General features: G+C 35.4%; 1 protein-coding gene across 1 annotated transcript in view; it reads right to left on the bottom strand.

Annotated features, from left to right (window-relative positions):
- Positions 1 to 18,856, bottom strand: part of LOC139108254 (fatty acid synthase-like) — a 215,641-nt gene that overhangs the window by 16,916 nt on the left and 179,869 nt on the right. Inside the window, 1 exon segment of the mRNA XM_070666383.1 lies at positions 7,623 to 8,451. Coding sequence (XP_070522484.1) covers positions 7,623 to 8,451 — 829 coding nt within the window.

Below are 18,856 nucleotides of genomic sequence, written 5' to 3'. Positions count from 1 at the left end.
CATCCGGATGGTCTTCCCTCCCGTATTTATTTTCTATAACAAATTTTTTGTTTATATTTTTCTTTTTTTCCTTCCCTATAAAACCTGCAATGTGCACCTATACTTTGAACTTATGACGATCGATGCGCAAACGGAGCGCGAGTAATCGCATACTTTCGTTTTTTTTATTTTGAATTCTCTGTACTCTGTTGTAAAAGACGTACAAGTTACATAGTTACCAGACTACATAGTTACAATCCGGAGGAGACAACGGGCATAATTAGGATCGAACTTTACATGTAAGTTCGTTCAATCTATCAATTACCGAGTCGTGAACAATGTGTTTAAGTAATAAGAATAAATGTTAGATATTTAAGTTAAGTGAGTCAATACAATTTAGAGTTTGTCAAAACAAGATAGAGCAATGGCTAGCAGATTGATTAAATTCAAGAACAAATTGTGTATATACTTGATCGAGTCAGACAGTCGTACATACAAGAGACATTTCAATCAAAAATAATAAAACAAATAATTAATGATAAAGAGTTTAAGTATAATAACTGCATTTACAAAGACGACATGAGACTGTTAATGAACGTATTAATGATCCAATTGATAAAGTCTTAAATAACGAAGAAGCTAGTAAAGAAAAATTAAATACAAAAAATCGAGAATCGATAGTCCGAAGGTCTCAACGCATTACATTAAAGCCTCATAGGTTCTAACCATGCAAGTATTATAAAAATTAAGAATATTGCGTTAATTAGTGTGGAAGTTACATAAGACTACCACAAGCGTCAGCACCAGCACTGCCGCTAAACGAAAGTTCGTGCCTGCCAAACTGCAAACCGCCAGCGGCAGCGAGCCGCCAATACGCAAACTCGCCACTAGGCGTCGCATCTATAAATGAGCTCTACTAGAGTCAGATAACTCCGGGGACCCTAGATAAACCTGCCGATCCGAATCAATTTCGCTTCGTGCTAGCAGTCAACCTAGAGCTCACTTCAGGTGGTGCTTAGAGAGATAAAAGTATACTTTTTGGTACACCTCCCTAAGGAGAGTAGTGAGTTTTTCGGTCACTCTTGTGCTCGGCTAAAGGACGTACAGAGAGGCCCCCAATGGGTAGACTGGGATTCATGTTTCCACGCTAAAATCAAGCGGATGCTGCCTAAGATCGACGACGGGGTCCTGCCGGATTTCCTGTTCGAAGCGAGAAAAAACTTCAAAAAACCTTTTTTTCGATAGCTGACGTTAAACTATCACTTGGCTTGTTTCACGCCAAAGGTTAACCATAAATCAAATCTCAAAACCTTTTCTTTGACAGCTGATATTTATAATCTCGCTTAGCGTAAAACAAGTCAAGCAAAAGAGGACCAATCAGCATGGGTTTTGAACGGCAACAATTAAAAAGCTAATTTATGCGTAACGCACCATTTTTTTAAGATAGGAATAGGCAAAACATCAATATAACTCAAAAGACATAGAAATAGACAAAAAAGGAAAAAAAAGTAAAAGACGTAATAAAGATAACCTAGAAAATCCCGTTAAAAAACAGCAAAATTTAGAAAGATGGGGTTCACGAACTGTTTCTCAGAAAATGTTAATGATGCAATATTACGTTTCATTATTAAAGATACCCTGCCTTTATCTATTAGGTGTACATATAAGTTTCCGCCGTTTGATCAAAGTTGGCGCCACCAGTAAGTTACGGTTAAAATTGTTATTTAAAACGTCGTTGTCCTAAAGTTCAACACCTGTTAACAAGTTAACCTTGACATATTAGTTAATTTATAAGCGTTATATGCGGTGACTATTAATTTATTTCTTTAATTTAATGAAATTTGCAGCTGAGGCGCATCGATTGCTTATAGAAACATACGGTGAGGCTTCCTTAAATGAAAGAAGTTGTCGTGAGTGGTTTCAAAAGTTCAAGAACGGTGATATTAACATCGAAGACAAAGAACGTAGCATAAGGCCGAATGTGTACGACGACATAGAATTGGAGAAATTACTGAAGATTCGTGCCAAACGCAAGAAGAACTTGCACTTACATTAAAAGTAACTCAACAAGCAGTTTTACATCGGTTGAAATCATTGAGAATGATTCAGAAACAAGGACATTAGGTTTTACATAAACTGACGCCGGGAAACATTGAACGCCGATTTTGCACATGTGAAATGCTGCTTGCCAGACAGAAACGAAAAGGTTTCCTGCACCGTATAGTCACAGGTGATGAAAAATGGATCTATTACGATAAACTAAAAAGGATGAAATTATGGAAACCATCTGGCCATGCTTTAACATCTATAGCTAAGCCAAATATTCATGGAAAAAAGCTTTTATTATGTATTTGTTGGGATCAGGTTGATATGATATATTACGAGTTGCTTAAACCGAAAGTTTGCGTGTGGAAGATCACGATCAGAGTACGCGGTGTAGTTTTGTAGGCCGGTTCCACACAGCGCTGACCTTCGCCATGACGAGTAATACCGGATTTAGAATGGTCGATGATAGTCAAAACAATAGTTCAATGTTTAGAGGAAACGAGATGTGAAAAAAAGAGAACTGCACAACACTTGATTAAAGTACACAATTAACGGCTTTATTCAATATTCATTAAACAAGATGTTGGGTTCCATGCAATGGAACGCACGAGCGTTGATCACGTGATCGAATGATCGAGCGGAAATCTTGATCTCCGGAAAATGCAACCCCACGACGCGACGGAAATCTTGGGGAACGTGCGTAGCGGCACGTCCGTTCAGATCGGAAATCTTGTTCGCAAACGTCGGAAACCGAAGGCTGAGTTGCTCAGAGAGATCGCGGTACGCGACCGATCACGTGATCGCCACGAAATGTGCGGTGAATTAAAAGCGCACTCCCGAATCAAGCACGAAAACATACACCGCGGATTGCACAATTGCAGCAAGGCAACGCCTAAGAATCCCTTATGTATCAAAAAGATTTTGAACGAATTGATTGTCTTGCGATACAGGGATTAATCGAAGACCGTGTAACGTGCGGAGCTGACAAACGTCTAATTAAAGTGTCGAACGATCACTGAGAATTATACCGACGATCGCGAATAGTAACGAACGATATGAAAAAACTGTGAACCGAAAATAAAACGAGCACACGTTCGTATATGTTCGCCGTCGGATCACCGTTTCTTCGCGTGCCCGTTAAATGTAACGTGCGTACCGAGTAGCGCCGAAGAACGCTTATACAACTAAAGGGGTGATTCGCAAACACCGAATGAAACTATTACTGGGTCTGTTTACCGAACGCAATTAATGAGATCGAGTCGAGCACTGAAAGAAAAGCGCGTTCACTATTACTCCAGACACGACAAAATTATTCTCCTGCACTATAATGCTCGTTCACATGTTGCGGCGCCTGTCAAGACTTATCTGCAAATACTTAATTGAGAAGTTTTACTCCACCCGCCATCTTCACCAGTCATTGCTCCATCTGATTTCCATTTGTTTTGATCACATCATATAAAGATATGAAAAATTGGATCGAGTCGTGAATAAACTCAAAAAGTGAAGAGTTTTTCCGACGCGGTATCCGTATGCTACTTGAAAGATGACAAAAAGTAGTGTCAAACGATGAACAATACTTTGATTAAAACACAGATACCGTTTTTTTTTGTAACAAATGCCCAATTTTTTATAAAAATTGCCGGAAACTTATTTGTACACCTAATATTATCGATAGTCCAGCATTTATCAAGTTAATTAAGATTAAATTTCCTTTATCCATTTAAATAATATGTAGAAAAACTGTTACAACAAAACTCGATGATTAGCTAGTCGTAAAACGAAACAAAGGCTCCCGCAACTGCTGACACTTCAAAAAGCCCTTCTGCATAGCAAGGGTACGGACACTGTGACTCTCCCCTTTCGATTTTATTACCTTGAATAAAGAATACAGAGAACTTGTCTCTGCCATAGAAAATATTAAGAGAATAAAATCAGATGAAGACATACGATGGATCCGTCTAAAACTAAAACATAAAGAGATGCCGAAACAAACAAACGTTGCGCAACAATCACCAGGGGATATAATAAATATATATATATATATATATAGGGTGTCTGAAATAAAACTTTGAATATGAAAACTGTGGGTAGGGAATCAAATTTGAAGACGAAAAGTCCTTTACGAATTTGTAAAATTCGTAACCATTATTGAAAAAAAAATTAATTTGTATAACGCATGAGCGACAAAGAAGATGCGGGTGAGTGAGTGAGCATGACAGACGACGGTGCCATGTTTAGCTATTCGTCTGTCGCGCTCACTCACCCGCATCTTCCTTGTCGCTCATGCATTATACAAATTAATTTTTTTTTTTCAATAATGGTTACAAATTTTACAAACTCGTAAAGGACTTTTCGTCTCCAAATTTGATTCCCTACCCACAGTTTTCATATTCAAAGTTTTATTTCAGACACCCTGTATATATATATAATATCATGAGCAGCAACAGCTAAGAAACGTCAAGGCGACTGGTGTTGTAAAAATTCCAAACAATGAATCAGAATTAGAGCAGAATGCAAAAATCAGAAGATGAGACAATACTCCCTCCCTTTGACTTTTTCGGCTATATAAGCCTCGCGCTTTTAGGGCGAAAGCACTATCGAATTTAGAAACACAGTATTATAATCGTGACTGCCCGATTCGCAAACGAACAAGTGGAAGGAAGAAATCTGATAGAAGAATTCCATGCAACATCTGTGGGTCAGAGACTCAACGCCTTCACCAACCTACTTAAACAGAAAATACGAAACCATCATTCAGCCTACCCCGCTCACCTCTAAGGAAGCAGCTACAAAGATCGCCAGACTCCAAGCCGCAACCAGCAAAGATGAGTTAGAATATATAAATCTTAGAAGAAAGGGAAGACATCACAACATTTAATAAAACTCCCCTGAAAATTATAGTGTCATATCTGTATAAAAAATGAGTACAATTTCAGATATTTATAAGATTTTTACGATTAACGCCGCGGGGGTGGTAACGCGGTCGTGGCCGGTTTAATTAACGCGAAAAGGCGGATGGAAATTCTTCGAATGTACGAGTTACGCAGAGACACGCGTTGAGCACGTGGCCGGTAGATGAGATCCGCACAGAATTTAACAATGAGTTTCACGCGTGAGTTAGTCTTTAAATCGATATCTGTCTGTCTAAATGTCTTTGAGAGCTCGCCCTGAGTTGAACTGAGTCACAATTATATTAATCGTGAGATCACACGCTGCGAGATCTGATGAGCTACTGAGCACGAGGTTTAACACGCCTTGTGCTGCAGGATGATGTCTTCCAGAACATTCTTGGCGTGTTGCACACGATGAGGATGATCTGGATGAGTTGTACTGGAGACAAAGCGATTAGTTGAACGATAAGTAGCATGATGAGTAAGAATTCCGAGAGAAGCACACTGCACGTTGTTGCATACGAGATGATGCTTGGCACAGCTTGACGAACAATGAAAGTCTCGAGCCGGCAACGCCTTCGAGAATCGGAGGCAATAATCGAACGACGGATCGATATCGAGGTGCTGCCCCCGCGGCGGTAACATGACTAATTAAATATTCAAATCTTTGAACAATATCTCATGAATTTAACGCGTCAACAACCTACCGAGAATTTGCGACCTGTTCCATCTAGACCATCAACACATCTTTATTTAGCTAATTCAACCCCTTCGCGCTTATTAACTAATACAATTACACTACATCGGATATCACTCAAACGGCGCCGCGCTGTGAATCCATTCCTACGGTTTCTCAATGTAATGAGAGGTTTAATCTATCTCCCATTCGAAATTGATTCGCACTTATTTCCTTCTAATTCTCAATCTCCTTCAAAATCTGAAAATTATCATTCGTTTACAGATTTAGATTTTCCTACCTCGATATCCCGTCAACCTACCGTTAATCTTTACCTCGAAGAGAACTCCTCTATCTACGTTCCCGATAATAATTCACCGAATTCCCGTTTTTGTGAAACTGAAAATTATCAATATCCTCTTAACCGAAAACCCCCAGCGTGTTGCAATTGCGAAACTCAATTACCACGCTGTGTTTTTTATATGTGTGGTTATCAAAGCGGAAGAAATTCCGAATTTCGTACACCGTTTCCTTGCTCGTCATGCTCATTTTCAATCGAACAGCCTGAAAGAAATTGTATTTGGACAGGCTCTCATCATATTTATTATAACAACAGAGCAGAGATAAGTAATTGTTCCTTCGGGTCAACCCATCCTCCATCCTTTTTTCTTAGAATCTCTAATTTTTCTCATTTACCCTCGCCCTGCCGACACTCTCATGCACACTGCCATCACGCACACATTCATCAAGAAAACCATATGTAAAGCTACTCATACCGAGAAATTGTACACCCGCGAACATACACAAATATCTACAATAATATTTTTGTTTAAAGCAAGAGACAAATATAATTGTAAATTACATTTATTTATTTAAGCAATAGTCTACCGTAAAAGTGTAAAACCATTTCAATTTAAATAAAATCAATCACCATTCATTCACAAACTGGCTCTGGTTTTTATTTGCTTAAGGCTTGCGCGGCCCTATCCCAATAAATAAGATTAAATTCTTTTATTAAAAAAGGGCCATAGGCCACACGCGTTTTGGAAAAGGCCTTAAAACGCCTATTAAGGAGTTGACCCGAGATTCGAAACCTTAGCACGTGCGCCTCTGCCGCGACGATACAGTCCCTTCCTTTGTATTAGCGGCAATAAAAGTTTTTGCCCTGTTGCATCGGTAACCTTTCGATTTTTCTGAATCTCTCTTGACTTCAGTCTTCGGACGTAACACAATCAATGTTTGGACTACTGTAATTTGCAGCGATTAACCGACAAAAAAATTAAATTTTTAAAAGAATATTGCCAAGTAAATTACAAATTACTATTTTTTATTTTAGATTTTTACAAACATTTGAAAAAAAAAAGAATTAATTATCGCAGCTTGTTTGCATCCCAAATTTAAATTGAATTGGATTAGTGGCGATAGAAAAAAATTTTAGATTTACTAAAAATCCGATCTACTTAAAGTGAAAATTCTCTTGCAGTTCAAAAATCTGAATGTGATGATTTTTTATTTTCAAAGAGCAAACAACTCATAACGAGTTTGAAGAAGAAGAGCGCAATGTTTTTTAAAATCAGAACATAGTAACATCAAAATGTTAAACAACTACCCAAAGATAAATAAACTTTTTATTAAATACAATACAACTCTTTCATGCAGTGCGTCGGTAGAGAGAATGTTTAGCGTTGATTGACAATCGTAGGAAACACTTCTTCCGCCCTTCAATCTCAAGCGCCCTAAATACAATAAGAATATAGGATTGAAAGAGAAGCAAGTCGAAAATAATACATTGATTGAATTATTTGGAGGTGTTCTGTAGTCAAAAAGAAGAGTGTGCTGTAGATTTAAAAAAATATAATAATCCATAACAAAATTTTGTAATCAGTTATTTTTTAATTTTGATTATATTCAAATATATTGTTAAATACTATATAATTCAAGAATTTCATAATTTCTCATTATTTTATCGTGGTAATTACAAATATTTCAGATAATTTTTTTTTATATTTGTTGATTATAATACTACTTACCCATGATATGAGCAACAGTTTCAAAAATATTCATTGATCCACCCACTTTTGCTTTTTCAGCAACAACCATACTGCTTACAATAGTTCTTTCTTGTAGCAAAAATATTTCTAATGTATCCAAACAAGAAAATATTCGTTGTTGCAATGTACCACCTATAACCAATTCTTTATTTTCTTCTTGCATATCAGCGACCAGTCCAACATCACCAATAGCACCCCATTGTATTGCTAAACCGTGAAATCCTTCTTCCATTCTTTTCTCACAAATTCTTTCCATTACAGAATTAGCCATCCCATAATTCGTCTGGCCAGCATTTCCTCTTCCACATGAGACAGAGGAAAAAACAACAAAATGTCGAAGTTGTAAACATATTGTTCTTGACAATTCATCCATTTGTTTTGTTAGCCACGCTTTTGATTTAAATGAATCTTCAAACGTTTGTGGTGATTGATTTGAAAATATGCAATCTTTTAAAACAACTGCAAGATTAAATATAGCATCCACTGGACCTTTTCTCTCAGCAAATTTTAATATATTTTCACAATCTTTATATTTCATATTATCATCAACTGTAATAATGTGTAGATCTACACCATAAGATTGCCACAATTTCACTCTTGATTGTTGATAACCTGTTTTAATTCCAATTCTTGATGTCAATATTAATTTTTTCGCACCTCGGAGTACCAACCAATCTACTAGTTCTAAGCCAAAACCTCCTAGTCCACCCAAAATAATGTAGCATTTATGCTCTACACAATAATACTTTGGATGCGCAAAGAATGGAACATTTAAAGGATCGTTCTCATTACGAACTTTTATTATTATCTACGGAGAATTGGTTAAAATATGACATAAAAATTTTTAATATATTAATTATAAATATTTTACTATTTTATTATATTGTAATTACCATTTTATTATAATTTTATAAATAATATAACACTGTCATAAACTTTGTCATTAGTTTAAATAATGCATTTTTTAAACTTGTTTATTATAAAAAAGAAAAATGTAGTTATAATATCGAATGTAAAAATTACAACAAAATTTGTTTTTTGTCGTTATTAATCTTAACAAAATGGGCATTTTTAAATAATTTTTTACAAGTTTAAGTTATTATTTTTATATGTATAATTTTTATGTATAATTTATATCAGTGCTCGGAATAAGATGTATACCACCAAAAGAAACACGCTATTTCTTATTCAAGAAGCATTGTTTTAGCCATTAAAATAACATCAACTTTTCTCGATATTCGAGCAATCGAATCAAGTGCTTAAAACTAATAGTCGCGTTATTTGAATTTTTCGTTCTTTGTCAAATTAGCAAGCAGACAGTTTCCGAGATCTCAATAGTTTCTCGGAACTGTTTTCTTCCACAGCTCTTTTGTTTAACAAAGGAATGGCCATTTCTTGATGCTGCGACAATGCCTCTCAAGTAGTATCTCTCAAATCCATGAATGGAACATATATTCCTTGTTACAACCTTGCAATTACTAAAAAACACCCGGCACGTGCCGCAACATTTTTTTCACTCGCCGTAAATTGCTCACGCACAGTAAATTTAAATTTCTTAAATTTACACTTGTATCTTGCAGTGCAACTGTTCAATAAATAATTGTGTTAAGTGAACAGTGCTTCATTGTTTTAACGACTCGCTTAAGCATTCAACTGTATCCTCAACGAAGATACACATTTTGGCCTAATTCTAAATAACACCTTTGTACCCCTACTATCGCTTGAAGACTAACGGCAATTGCGCGTGTAACGTTATGTTTCAGGAGCGTTTGTATTTAACAAATAATGAAACAAGGAGGTACTATCTATCTAAATGTTGTCTTTAATTATTAAAATTTTTTTGAAACACTTATAAATAACTTTTCACATCACCCTAGAAGCAGTGTCGTGCCTAGGTAATTTGGCGCCTGGGACAAGTTAGTCTTCTAGTGCCCTTTAAATAAAAGTTACGTTAAAAAATAAATGCGTATTTGTTCGGGTTTACAAAGAAATTAAAAGAAAATTAATATTTATAATTTATATAATTTTTTAAACATATAATTTTAAACTTGTAACCCGAGCCTGCACACAGACGATTGACACATCGTGTGCAATAAAAATTATAAAGACTCAGCAGATTACCTAACCATTGGAATCTGCTGAGTCTACGATACAGTTTCGACAGCAGTTACGTAAGATATCAACAAAGGCAGTAAGGCACACGGTCATCTCTTTCTGCTGACAAGACGAAAAGTAATATTATATAAAAAGCCCGAGCCCCGAACCTCGGACAAGTTAGTTCGGTACGAGCTAGCGACTCGTACCGCTACAAGTATACTGTGTAAACGAAGGGAAGAAAATAAAGAATAGTACGTTATTGTTATTAACGGCATATTTATTACTCTACACGTCTACCGCTAAACAACGGTCCCGGAGGACGGACCCCTTGCACCGCTCGGGTGCAACAAAACTTAGAATATAATTTAAATTACATAAAATATAATTTTAAAACATAAAACTGAATAGTAATAATCATTCTATGCATATAGAATATAGAAATCATATAATAAAATAAAAATTATAGGTGACTCACACAATTACAATACGATTATAAATAGGATGGAATAAAAAAAACTAATAAAACTTTTAAAGTTTTACTTTTCGAGCTTTTGCTAAAGCAAAATCGTCAATAATGTCATCAAAATTTATTGGTTTTGCGATCTTATATTCAATCGACAGAATGGATAATCCAGACAATCTTTCTTGTGCCATAGTTTTAATTTACTAAATCCTCTTTCACACGTTGCTACACTTATCAGAAGATTCTAAAAGATTTTGTATGCTGTTTCAATATTCGGATATGCTGGCTTTAAACCGTATTTTAATATACCATTTAAAATATCTAATGGTAATGCAGATTTAATATTTGGAATAAGTTTTTGAATTATGCTTTTGAAACTTACAGTTTCATTAACAAAGTCGATTACATCTATATCAGAAGAATAGTAAAGTGCCAAATCTGCAGCGTGTTTCTTTGAATCGTTTATACTTATTGATTAATTCTTCCCATGTCAAAAACTGAAAATAATTTGCCACATCATAAAGAGATTTAAATCTCCAATTAAGACTGGATAATATAAAATCTAAATTTTTTTATAAATTTATTTGTAACAACTGCTTTTGAGAAAAAGTTTCTTCTTTATTTTCAATTTCATCGTGGAATCTTTTTCGTTTTCTTTGTCGACAATCTTTAAAATTTGCATCGATTTCATTTTTATTACAAATTTCTTTTGCACATTCAATTATTTTATCAATTTCTTCATTTCTCATGTTCTGAAAACGACTTTCAAACCAGATATGCATTTTGCAGCACTACTTATCGAAATATTTGATTGTTGTAAAATTAAATTTACATTTACAAATATATGGCTTAAAATTTGATCCCAAATTGTTAAATAAATGACAAATGTAAAATTAATTTCCTGAATCAAATTTCTTGCTATTGAAACTGCATCTCTAAATGTAATATTGATTGAAATTTTTTTCAAAGCAGTAAGAATTCCACCAAGTTGTGTAAATAAAGGATGAATCGCGTTATACTTAGATGCCCATCTAGTATCAGCGTGTTTTTTTAAAGTTAATGTGACATATTTTGTTAAAATTTTCCACCGACTAGTGGAACTTGAAAAAAAATTAAAAAATTCTTGTACTGTTCCAAAAAAAAGTCATGTCTAAAGATACGCTTGCTGCATTAACTCCGATTAAATTTAAAGAATGTGCAGCGCACGGAACAAATGTGGCTTTTTCATTAATTTCCAATAAACGAGCTTGGACACCTTTATATTTTCCTGCCATATTTGCATTATTGTTGTAACTTTGGTCACGACATTTTGAAAAATTACTTCCGTCAAGCCGTAATTTTTCTAAAATTTTTGCTGCAAGTCTCTCCCCTGTTTTTTCCGATGTATTTATAAAGTCAATAAAAGATTCTTCTATATTATATTTATTATCTTTTAGATTGACGTAGCAAATTATTTGACAAATTTGTTCCTGAAGACTTACATCTGGTGTGCAATCAAACATGATAGAAAAGGCATTTTTTTTTCTGGCATTTTTTTTTTCTGGCATTTTTTATTTGAAGTTTATATGTTCTCTAACTTTTTTCTTAATAGTGAAATACATTCGTTTTGAATTTTATTTCATAAATATTTAACTTTTCCATCTCCTTTTATATATTCGTTTAGCATAGAGTTATAACGACTAATTAATTCGACGGCGATAAGTTATGCAGGCTAGTCGCAGTCTCTTATCTTCGCTCGGTCCGTCGAAGGGGGGATCGGCCAATCGCTAAGCGGCGAAAAAACTGGAGCAGGGTCAGTGTTATTAGGCGTGGACCGCTTCTAAAAGTGCGCTTTTATTCGCTCGGTTATAAAAATTCGTATAAATGTTACAATCGCGAATTCGACAAAATGATGTTAAAATTTTCTAAATATATTCCTAATATCTACTTATACCCGAGAGATTTTCCGCATTTCGTGGGACACCCTGTATAACTCGATTCCAAAATTCCGTAAGCGTGTTAATGTTCTGTTTTGCAAACTCCAGTCTTTTTTTATATTTATCTCATTGATAAAATATTTTTTACGTGTCACTCTGCCGTGATATTCATTTTTCCAAAGTAAATTTCGTACTGTGTTAGCACTAACATTTATCCCCTCATATTGTTCAAGCTCTGTTACAATTTTTTCAGCACTTATTCAAGGATCAGTTTTAACTTTACAAATAATTATTCGCTCAACGTGTTTGTTAATTTTTCGTGAGCGTCCTTTTCTTGGTTTATTAACCACAGTCTTCCTTTTTCCATATCTGTCGATTATACTGTAGATAGTTGATCTTGATCTATTTACCATTTTCTTAATGTCTGCTAATGATTTACATTGATTATGTAAACGAATTAAAATTTTTAACTTACTTTCGGTTGTTTCAAATCCTTTACGGTCCATGATAACAAGTAGGTGAATACTTATACCTATTACGCCAAGAGTTACTTCGAGACTGAATGGCTTTGTTTATATGTGCTGAACGTGGTAGATTGTGTTTATTTATATTAGGGTTTGTCTAAAAATTTTTTAACTGTCCGAATACTTTCTGAATTTACATTTTTCGTTTATTTGAAGTTATTTTTTTACATATATCTTTGTACACGATTTAAATAAATAAATTTTCTTTAAACTAAACCTTGCTCTAAAGATTTATGAATACGCCCATATTATTACTTTACCTCTATAATTTTTATTATGATAATTATATTAATTTTTAATGTAAGTTTGTACGTGTCCGAATACTTTATACACTGACTGTATAAGTGTTTAAAAATGAAAGTTTTAATAATTAAAGATAACATTTAGGTAGATAGTACAACCTTATCTCACTACATTTGTTACATACAAACGCTTTTGAGACATAACGTCGCATGCGCAATAGGCAGCTCGGCCGTTAGCTTTCGAGCGATAGTGAGGGAACGCAGGTAGAGAATTTAGAATCAGACCGAAATATACATCTTATTCTGAGCACTAATTTATATACATAATTTGTTACTTTATTAAAAATAAGCAATCTTTTTGAAGTTTAAAAAGAGATCTACCGTTCAAAAACGCAATAATAAATTTGAAAATAACATACAATTTATACAGAATGTAAGAAAAAGATAAAAATTTTCTAATATTACCATTTATTTCTTAAATTAAATACCCGATTTTTTATTGCATATTTTTATACCTTATCCTGAGAGCTTTCCAAAACACTGTCGTTGAATTCATTTTCGATCAGTCGTTTCGAAGTTATTATGATTTTTATGGTAAAATGGCTAACTAAAGCAAGATCATTGATGAATCCGACCAACTAAGGCAAGATCAACAATTGACTTAGTCAACAAAGGCAAAATTGACAATTAACTCACAAAGAGAGTACACGGTTGACTCGTCATCGTGTTAAGATATAATTATTTTATATTTAAATGTTTTGCGTGATAGAAAATTTTGACTAATGTAAGTGTGTGCATAAGATAAGTAAATTGCGAGTAGTGCATGATAGTCTTTTGTCTCATCTTGTCCGAGCGTGTCTTATGTCCATTGTAAGTAGCACTAAAGCAAGAGAAAAGTCAAAAGCAACGTGAGCGTTCACAATGTCCGTACGGTGCAAGCTTGATAGTTGCACAATGATCCACAGATTTTATGATAAAAATGTCACAATTGAGAAATCAAAGAATAAAGACAATTAAACGAATTAAACACAAAATTTAATTAATCAAACAATAAAGCCAAGTAAAATAATACAAATGTCAATACAAAGTATAATAAAAGAAATAGGTCTTATCTGAATTTGCTTTAAGCAGAATAAAAGCGCTGGTTCGTTTGTAGCTTTATTGCGATGGGTCGCAATCAATATTAATAATACTTCGCCCTTCGGGCAAAAAATCGCTTATATAAATGCCTTGCTTCGCGGGCAGAAAATCGCTGGTATAAATGCTCAGCCTGACCAGACTTGTGCTAAGGTTGTACGTCGTACAACACTCAACCACACAGATCAGAAGAAAGATTGACCAGAATATGTCAATTATACAGTCGTTCAACAAAAACTGCCAAAGATAGAAAAATAAACGAAAGATATGAGTAAGACACGACACGGCGTACCACAAAAAAATTATCGTCCGGAATATACAAGACCGGAATGTATTATATTCCCTGTGTCTCGTTCTCGATGATAAAATTGTAGTACTCTTGTTATGTCTAACACCACAACGTTTAGAGTGTGGCACTAAGCCACGAAAACTGCACTTTCCAGACCCCGCGCCGCGACCATCACCGTTCGCCAAAGACTTCGCGCGGCCCCGGCCAAAATTTAATTTACGCGCGGGCCGACCAGCCGCCCGCAGCGCGCGCCGCCACAGACCGCTCGGGAGTGGGGTGTCCCCCACTCCCGGGCCCACGGGTATATAAGCTGCCTCGAGCGCAGACGAGGCACCTTTTCCGCGCTGGAGAGCACCCCAGCATCCGATCCTCCAGGACTTGGGCGCTCCCAAGTCTTCCTCGACCGGGCTCACCCGGCCTCCGAAACCGACTTCGCTCTATACGACTCGGGCGCTCCCGAGCCTTCCTTCGACCGGGCGCTCCCGGCCGTCCTCGACACCGACATCTCCGAGACTCGGGCGCTCCCGAGCCTTCCTTCGACCGGGCGCTCCCGGCCGTCCTCGACACCGACATCTCCGAGACTCGGGCGCTCCCGAGCCTTCCTTCGACCGGGCGCTCCCGGCTCTCTTTCTCTCTCGCCGACACGGCCCTGGCGTTCCGTCTCGTAGGCAAATTAAGTCGCGGCGCCGCCGACTCACGAACGCGAGACCGGTACGACCGATGCGACCCGAACGACCTGGCTTGTAATCCGCGCCACCGACTCGCGAACGCGAAGCCTGTACGACCGATACGGCCCGAGCGGCCTGGCTTGTGATCCGCGCCGCCGACTCGCGAACGCGAAGCCTGTATGATCGATACGGCCCGAGCGGCCCGTCCTGTAACCCGCGTCGCCCACTCGCAACCGCGGAAGCCTGTATGCCCGATACGGCCTGTTACCTAGGATACGTCCCAAAGCGACCCGCACTAGCGTTCCCCTGGAATCCAGCTCACGGCGGATGGCCGTTTTGTTCAATTCATCTTTAGTTTATTACTTTGTTTATTCCTTTGTTTCAATTATTAGATTAAGTGTATTATTTTGACTCTACATTATTTCTTATTAATAAATCCTTTATTTTACGATTAACCAAGTCTCGGTTCTTTACACTCGCACTCTGGCTTCCGACGAGCTTTCCGGACCCGAAATTACCGTGTTACAAGAGTAGCAAGTTTCCGATAAAAGGCACTTTTCTGTTCAGCCATCTTACCTCATATTGTGTTGTTGTGTCGAACCATCAACATCGTGTGTAGCTAGTTTAGAAGTTGTTTTTAAGTAATCGGTCGATATGAGTATGTCGAACAAGAAGAAAAGAATGTAGATCAAGATCAAAATCCCATAAAAAAAGGCATTCAAAATGGTGGAGATATGATGATAAAATTAATGATTTGCAAAAACAAATTCATAACCTAACAAAAATGGTAGAAACGTTAGTAACGTCTTAGAAAGAACATTATTGCCAAATTTAAAATCATCAAAGGTCTTGTTCGGTAAGTAAGTTATTTTACAAGAAAGAATCTCATCTTTCCACACAAGAGTTGAGAGGTAACACCCATACGGTATTACCACAATTCATATGACTTATAAAGGCTTTTATTATAATTATATTATATTTGCACAATTAGTGCTGTCCTTCATTTCTTTCTTTGTTAACTTCTCTTTAGATAATGGAAATGATAAAAAGAACAGAACAAGTACAAGTGTAGAGAAATCTCTTGAATAGGAGGTGTCAACAGATGATGCCTTTAAGGTCTTAGGAATGGATCTTAATAATGCTAAAGTTAAAGACATAAAATACCATCCTGAATTAAAAAATACTTGGTTAAAATGGAAGAATAAAGGTCTTCCAGAGAAAAACATAAAAGAAATTTTAGAAATGTATAATAGAAAAAGTAAACTTTATAAGGAAGCTCCTAAATTAAATTTGGAAATAGTTTCATTATTATCCGATATAGCAAAAAAGAAGGATCAATACTTTGTGGATACACAAAATTGTGTAGGAACCGCTATAGCTGCTTCAAGTGAAGCAGTATCTATAATAATTAATCCTTCAGAAGAAGGAATTGACGACAATGTTTTCACTGATTATATAATCCATGCTGGATAAATTTTGACTGGCGTGTTTCATCAGCGATCTGTAACTAGAAAATCGTTTATTACTCCACAACTAAACAAAAATGTTAAATCAGTAGTGGAAACTATAATTTCTGATAAATGGCTATATGGAGACAACTTAAAAGAAAAAGTCAAAGACGTAAAAGAAATTGAAAAGGTCTGTGTTAATATAAAAGAAAAAATATCAGTAAAACAAACTTAAAAATTTTGAAATCAGGAAAACTAGAAATACCCACCGACGGGTTATCATCAGGCGGGTTATTAACAGAAACGTCGTCAAATAAAATTTAAGAGACCTTAAAAATTCCAGGATCCAGTCAAGGCTACGTCTCAAACGATGAACCCATCATCATCGAAGAAATAATATGGTTAGATAACATAGTAGGACGTCTTAAACATTTTATAGACAGAAAGATATTACATCTGATAAATTTATTTTAAATTGTATAAAAGGTTATAGAATTTTATTCACTAAAATACCATTTCAAGAAATTCCTTCTAAAGAAAGAAATTTTTCATCTGAAGAAAAAGAAAAACTACACTTAGAAATTAATGAATTATTGATCAAAGGTGCTGTAGAAGAGTGTAGAAAATATGATAGACAAATTATTTTTTTTTATTTTCTTGTTCAAAATCCGATGGTTCAAGTTGTTTCACATTTAATCTTAAAAAATTAAATTAAATTATTCAACCTGAACATTTTTAAATAATAGATATTAAATCTGCATTAAATTTAATATCTAAAGACAATTTTCTTTGTTCTATAGATCTCAAAGACGCATATTTTTTAATTTCAATTCATGAAAGTCATAAAAATTTCTTAGATTTAAATTTAATGGAAAATTATTTTAATTTAAATGTTTACCTTTTGGTTTACGTACAAATCCATATATTTTTACCAAAATTATGAAACCTATTGTTAACACACTCAGACTGCAAGGAATAATATTAGTAGTACATTTAGATGATTTTTTATTTGTATACAAATCGAAAAATAAATATGATGAAAATACCATAAAAACAATAAAATTATTAAAAGATCTAGGTTTCATTATAAAATACGAAAAATGCTCATTTATAGCCAAACAAAAAATTAAAATTTTAGGTTTTATTATTGACTCAGTTAATCTTTTCTTAAATCTAACAGATAAAAAAAATTACATAGGAAGTTAGATAAATAATTTTAAAATTGAAAAATCTTACAAAATTAGAGAATTTGCAAAATTTTAAGGAGTATTAACAGCATCTTGTCCAGCAGTAGCCTATGGTTTCATTCATTGTAAACGTCTAAAAAGACAAAAATTCCTTGCATTAAAATTTAATGGTGGAAATCATAAAGGAAAAATTCTTCTAGTTAAAGCCATGTTAGAAAATTTTATCTGGTGGAAACAAAATGCTATAACTGGTTTTAATTTAATAAAAACTCAGAAAATTGCAATAGAAATATTTTTAGATTTACCCTTATCAGGTTGGAGTTGTTATTGTAACAACATTAAAACCTTCGGATTTTGGAACAAAGAAGAAATTAAAAATCATATTAATTACTTAGAATTATTAGCTGTCTATTTTGTAAATTAATGTTTTGCGTCTAAATTATCACAATGCAAAGTTTTAATCAGAATAAATAATAACACAGCTATTTCTTATATAAATAAAGCAGGTGGAGTACAATTTCCACATCTTAGTGAACTTTCAAGAAACATTTGGGAATGGTATGAAGAGAGGAAAATATGGCTGAAAGCATTATACATGTGGCGGATCCCTCCGACTTCGCACGTCGGATGACGTCACCTCACACATTACCGGCCGTCCGGAGGAGGAAGCAAATTCTAATCCCGCGGCCTTTCTTTTAATATTATTCACTCTATGAACGGACTTTGTCTCGGGACTTCCCCGGCTAATCTTCCGGGACTCTCCCGATTTACTTTCTCTGAACAATAGCTCTAGAGGCTCGTTGCGTCAGTCGAGCCCTCAGAGTCCCTCCAAGTTTCAGAGCGAGCACATCGCTGAGTTGTCGTCTTCCACGACACTTTATAATTTATACTCTAATATTTTATTCTTTCAACCGCGTTCCAGTTTGTGCATCGAGTGCATACGTGCGAATCACTCCGCGTGCTCAAGCCTGGCCAGGCCTTTTGCGAATCACAAATTGCGAACTGCGAACCACGAATTGCGAACCGCAAGCTGCGAACTGCGAGTTCCTTGCGTCCGCTGCCGACAGCATTCTTCTGCCGTTGCGGAATACAGATAAGTGAAACGCGGTCTATACCGACCCGCTTTTATTTCCTCAAATGAGAGGATCGCTTCTTTTTATAATTTGTACTTTACTTTTTATTGTGTTTATTATCGCTTGTTATTTTCTTTATTTGTTTGTTAAATATATCTGATTTTGTTTG

The sequence above is a fragment of the Cardiocondyla obscurior genome, linkage group LG14 (assembly GCF_019399895.1).
Source record: "Cardiocondyla obscurior isolate alpha-2009 linkage group LG14, Cobs3.1, whole genome shotgun sequence".
In the NCBI taxonomy this organism is placed as follows: Eukaryota; Metazoa; Arthropoda; class Insecta; order Hymenoptera; family Formicidae; genus Cardiocondyla; species Cardiocondyla obscurior.
This window is presented reverse-complemented; position numbering and strand designations above follow the sequence as displayed.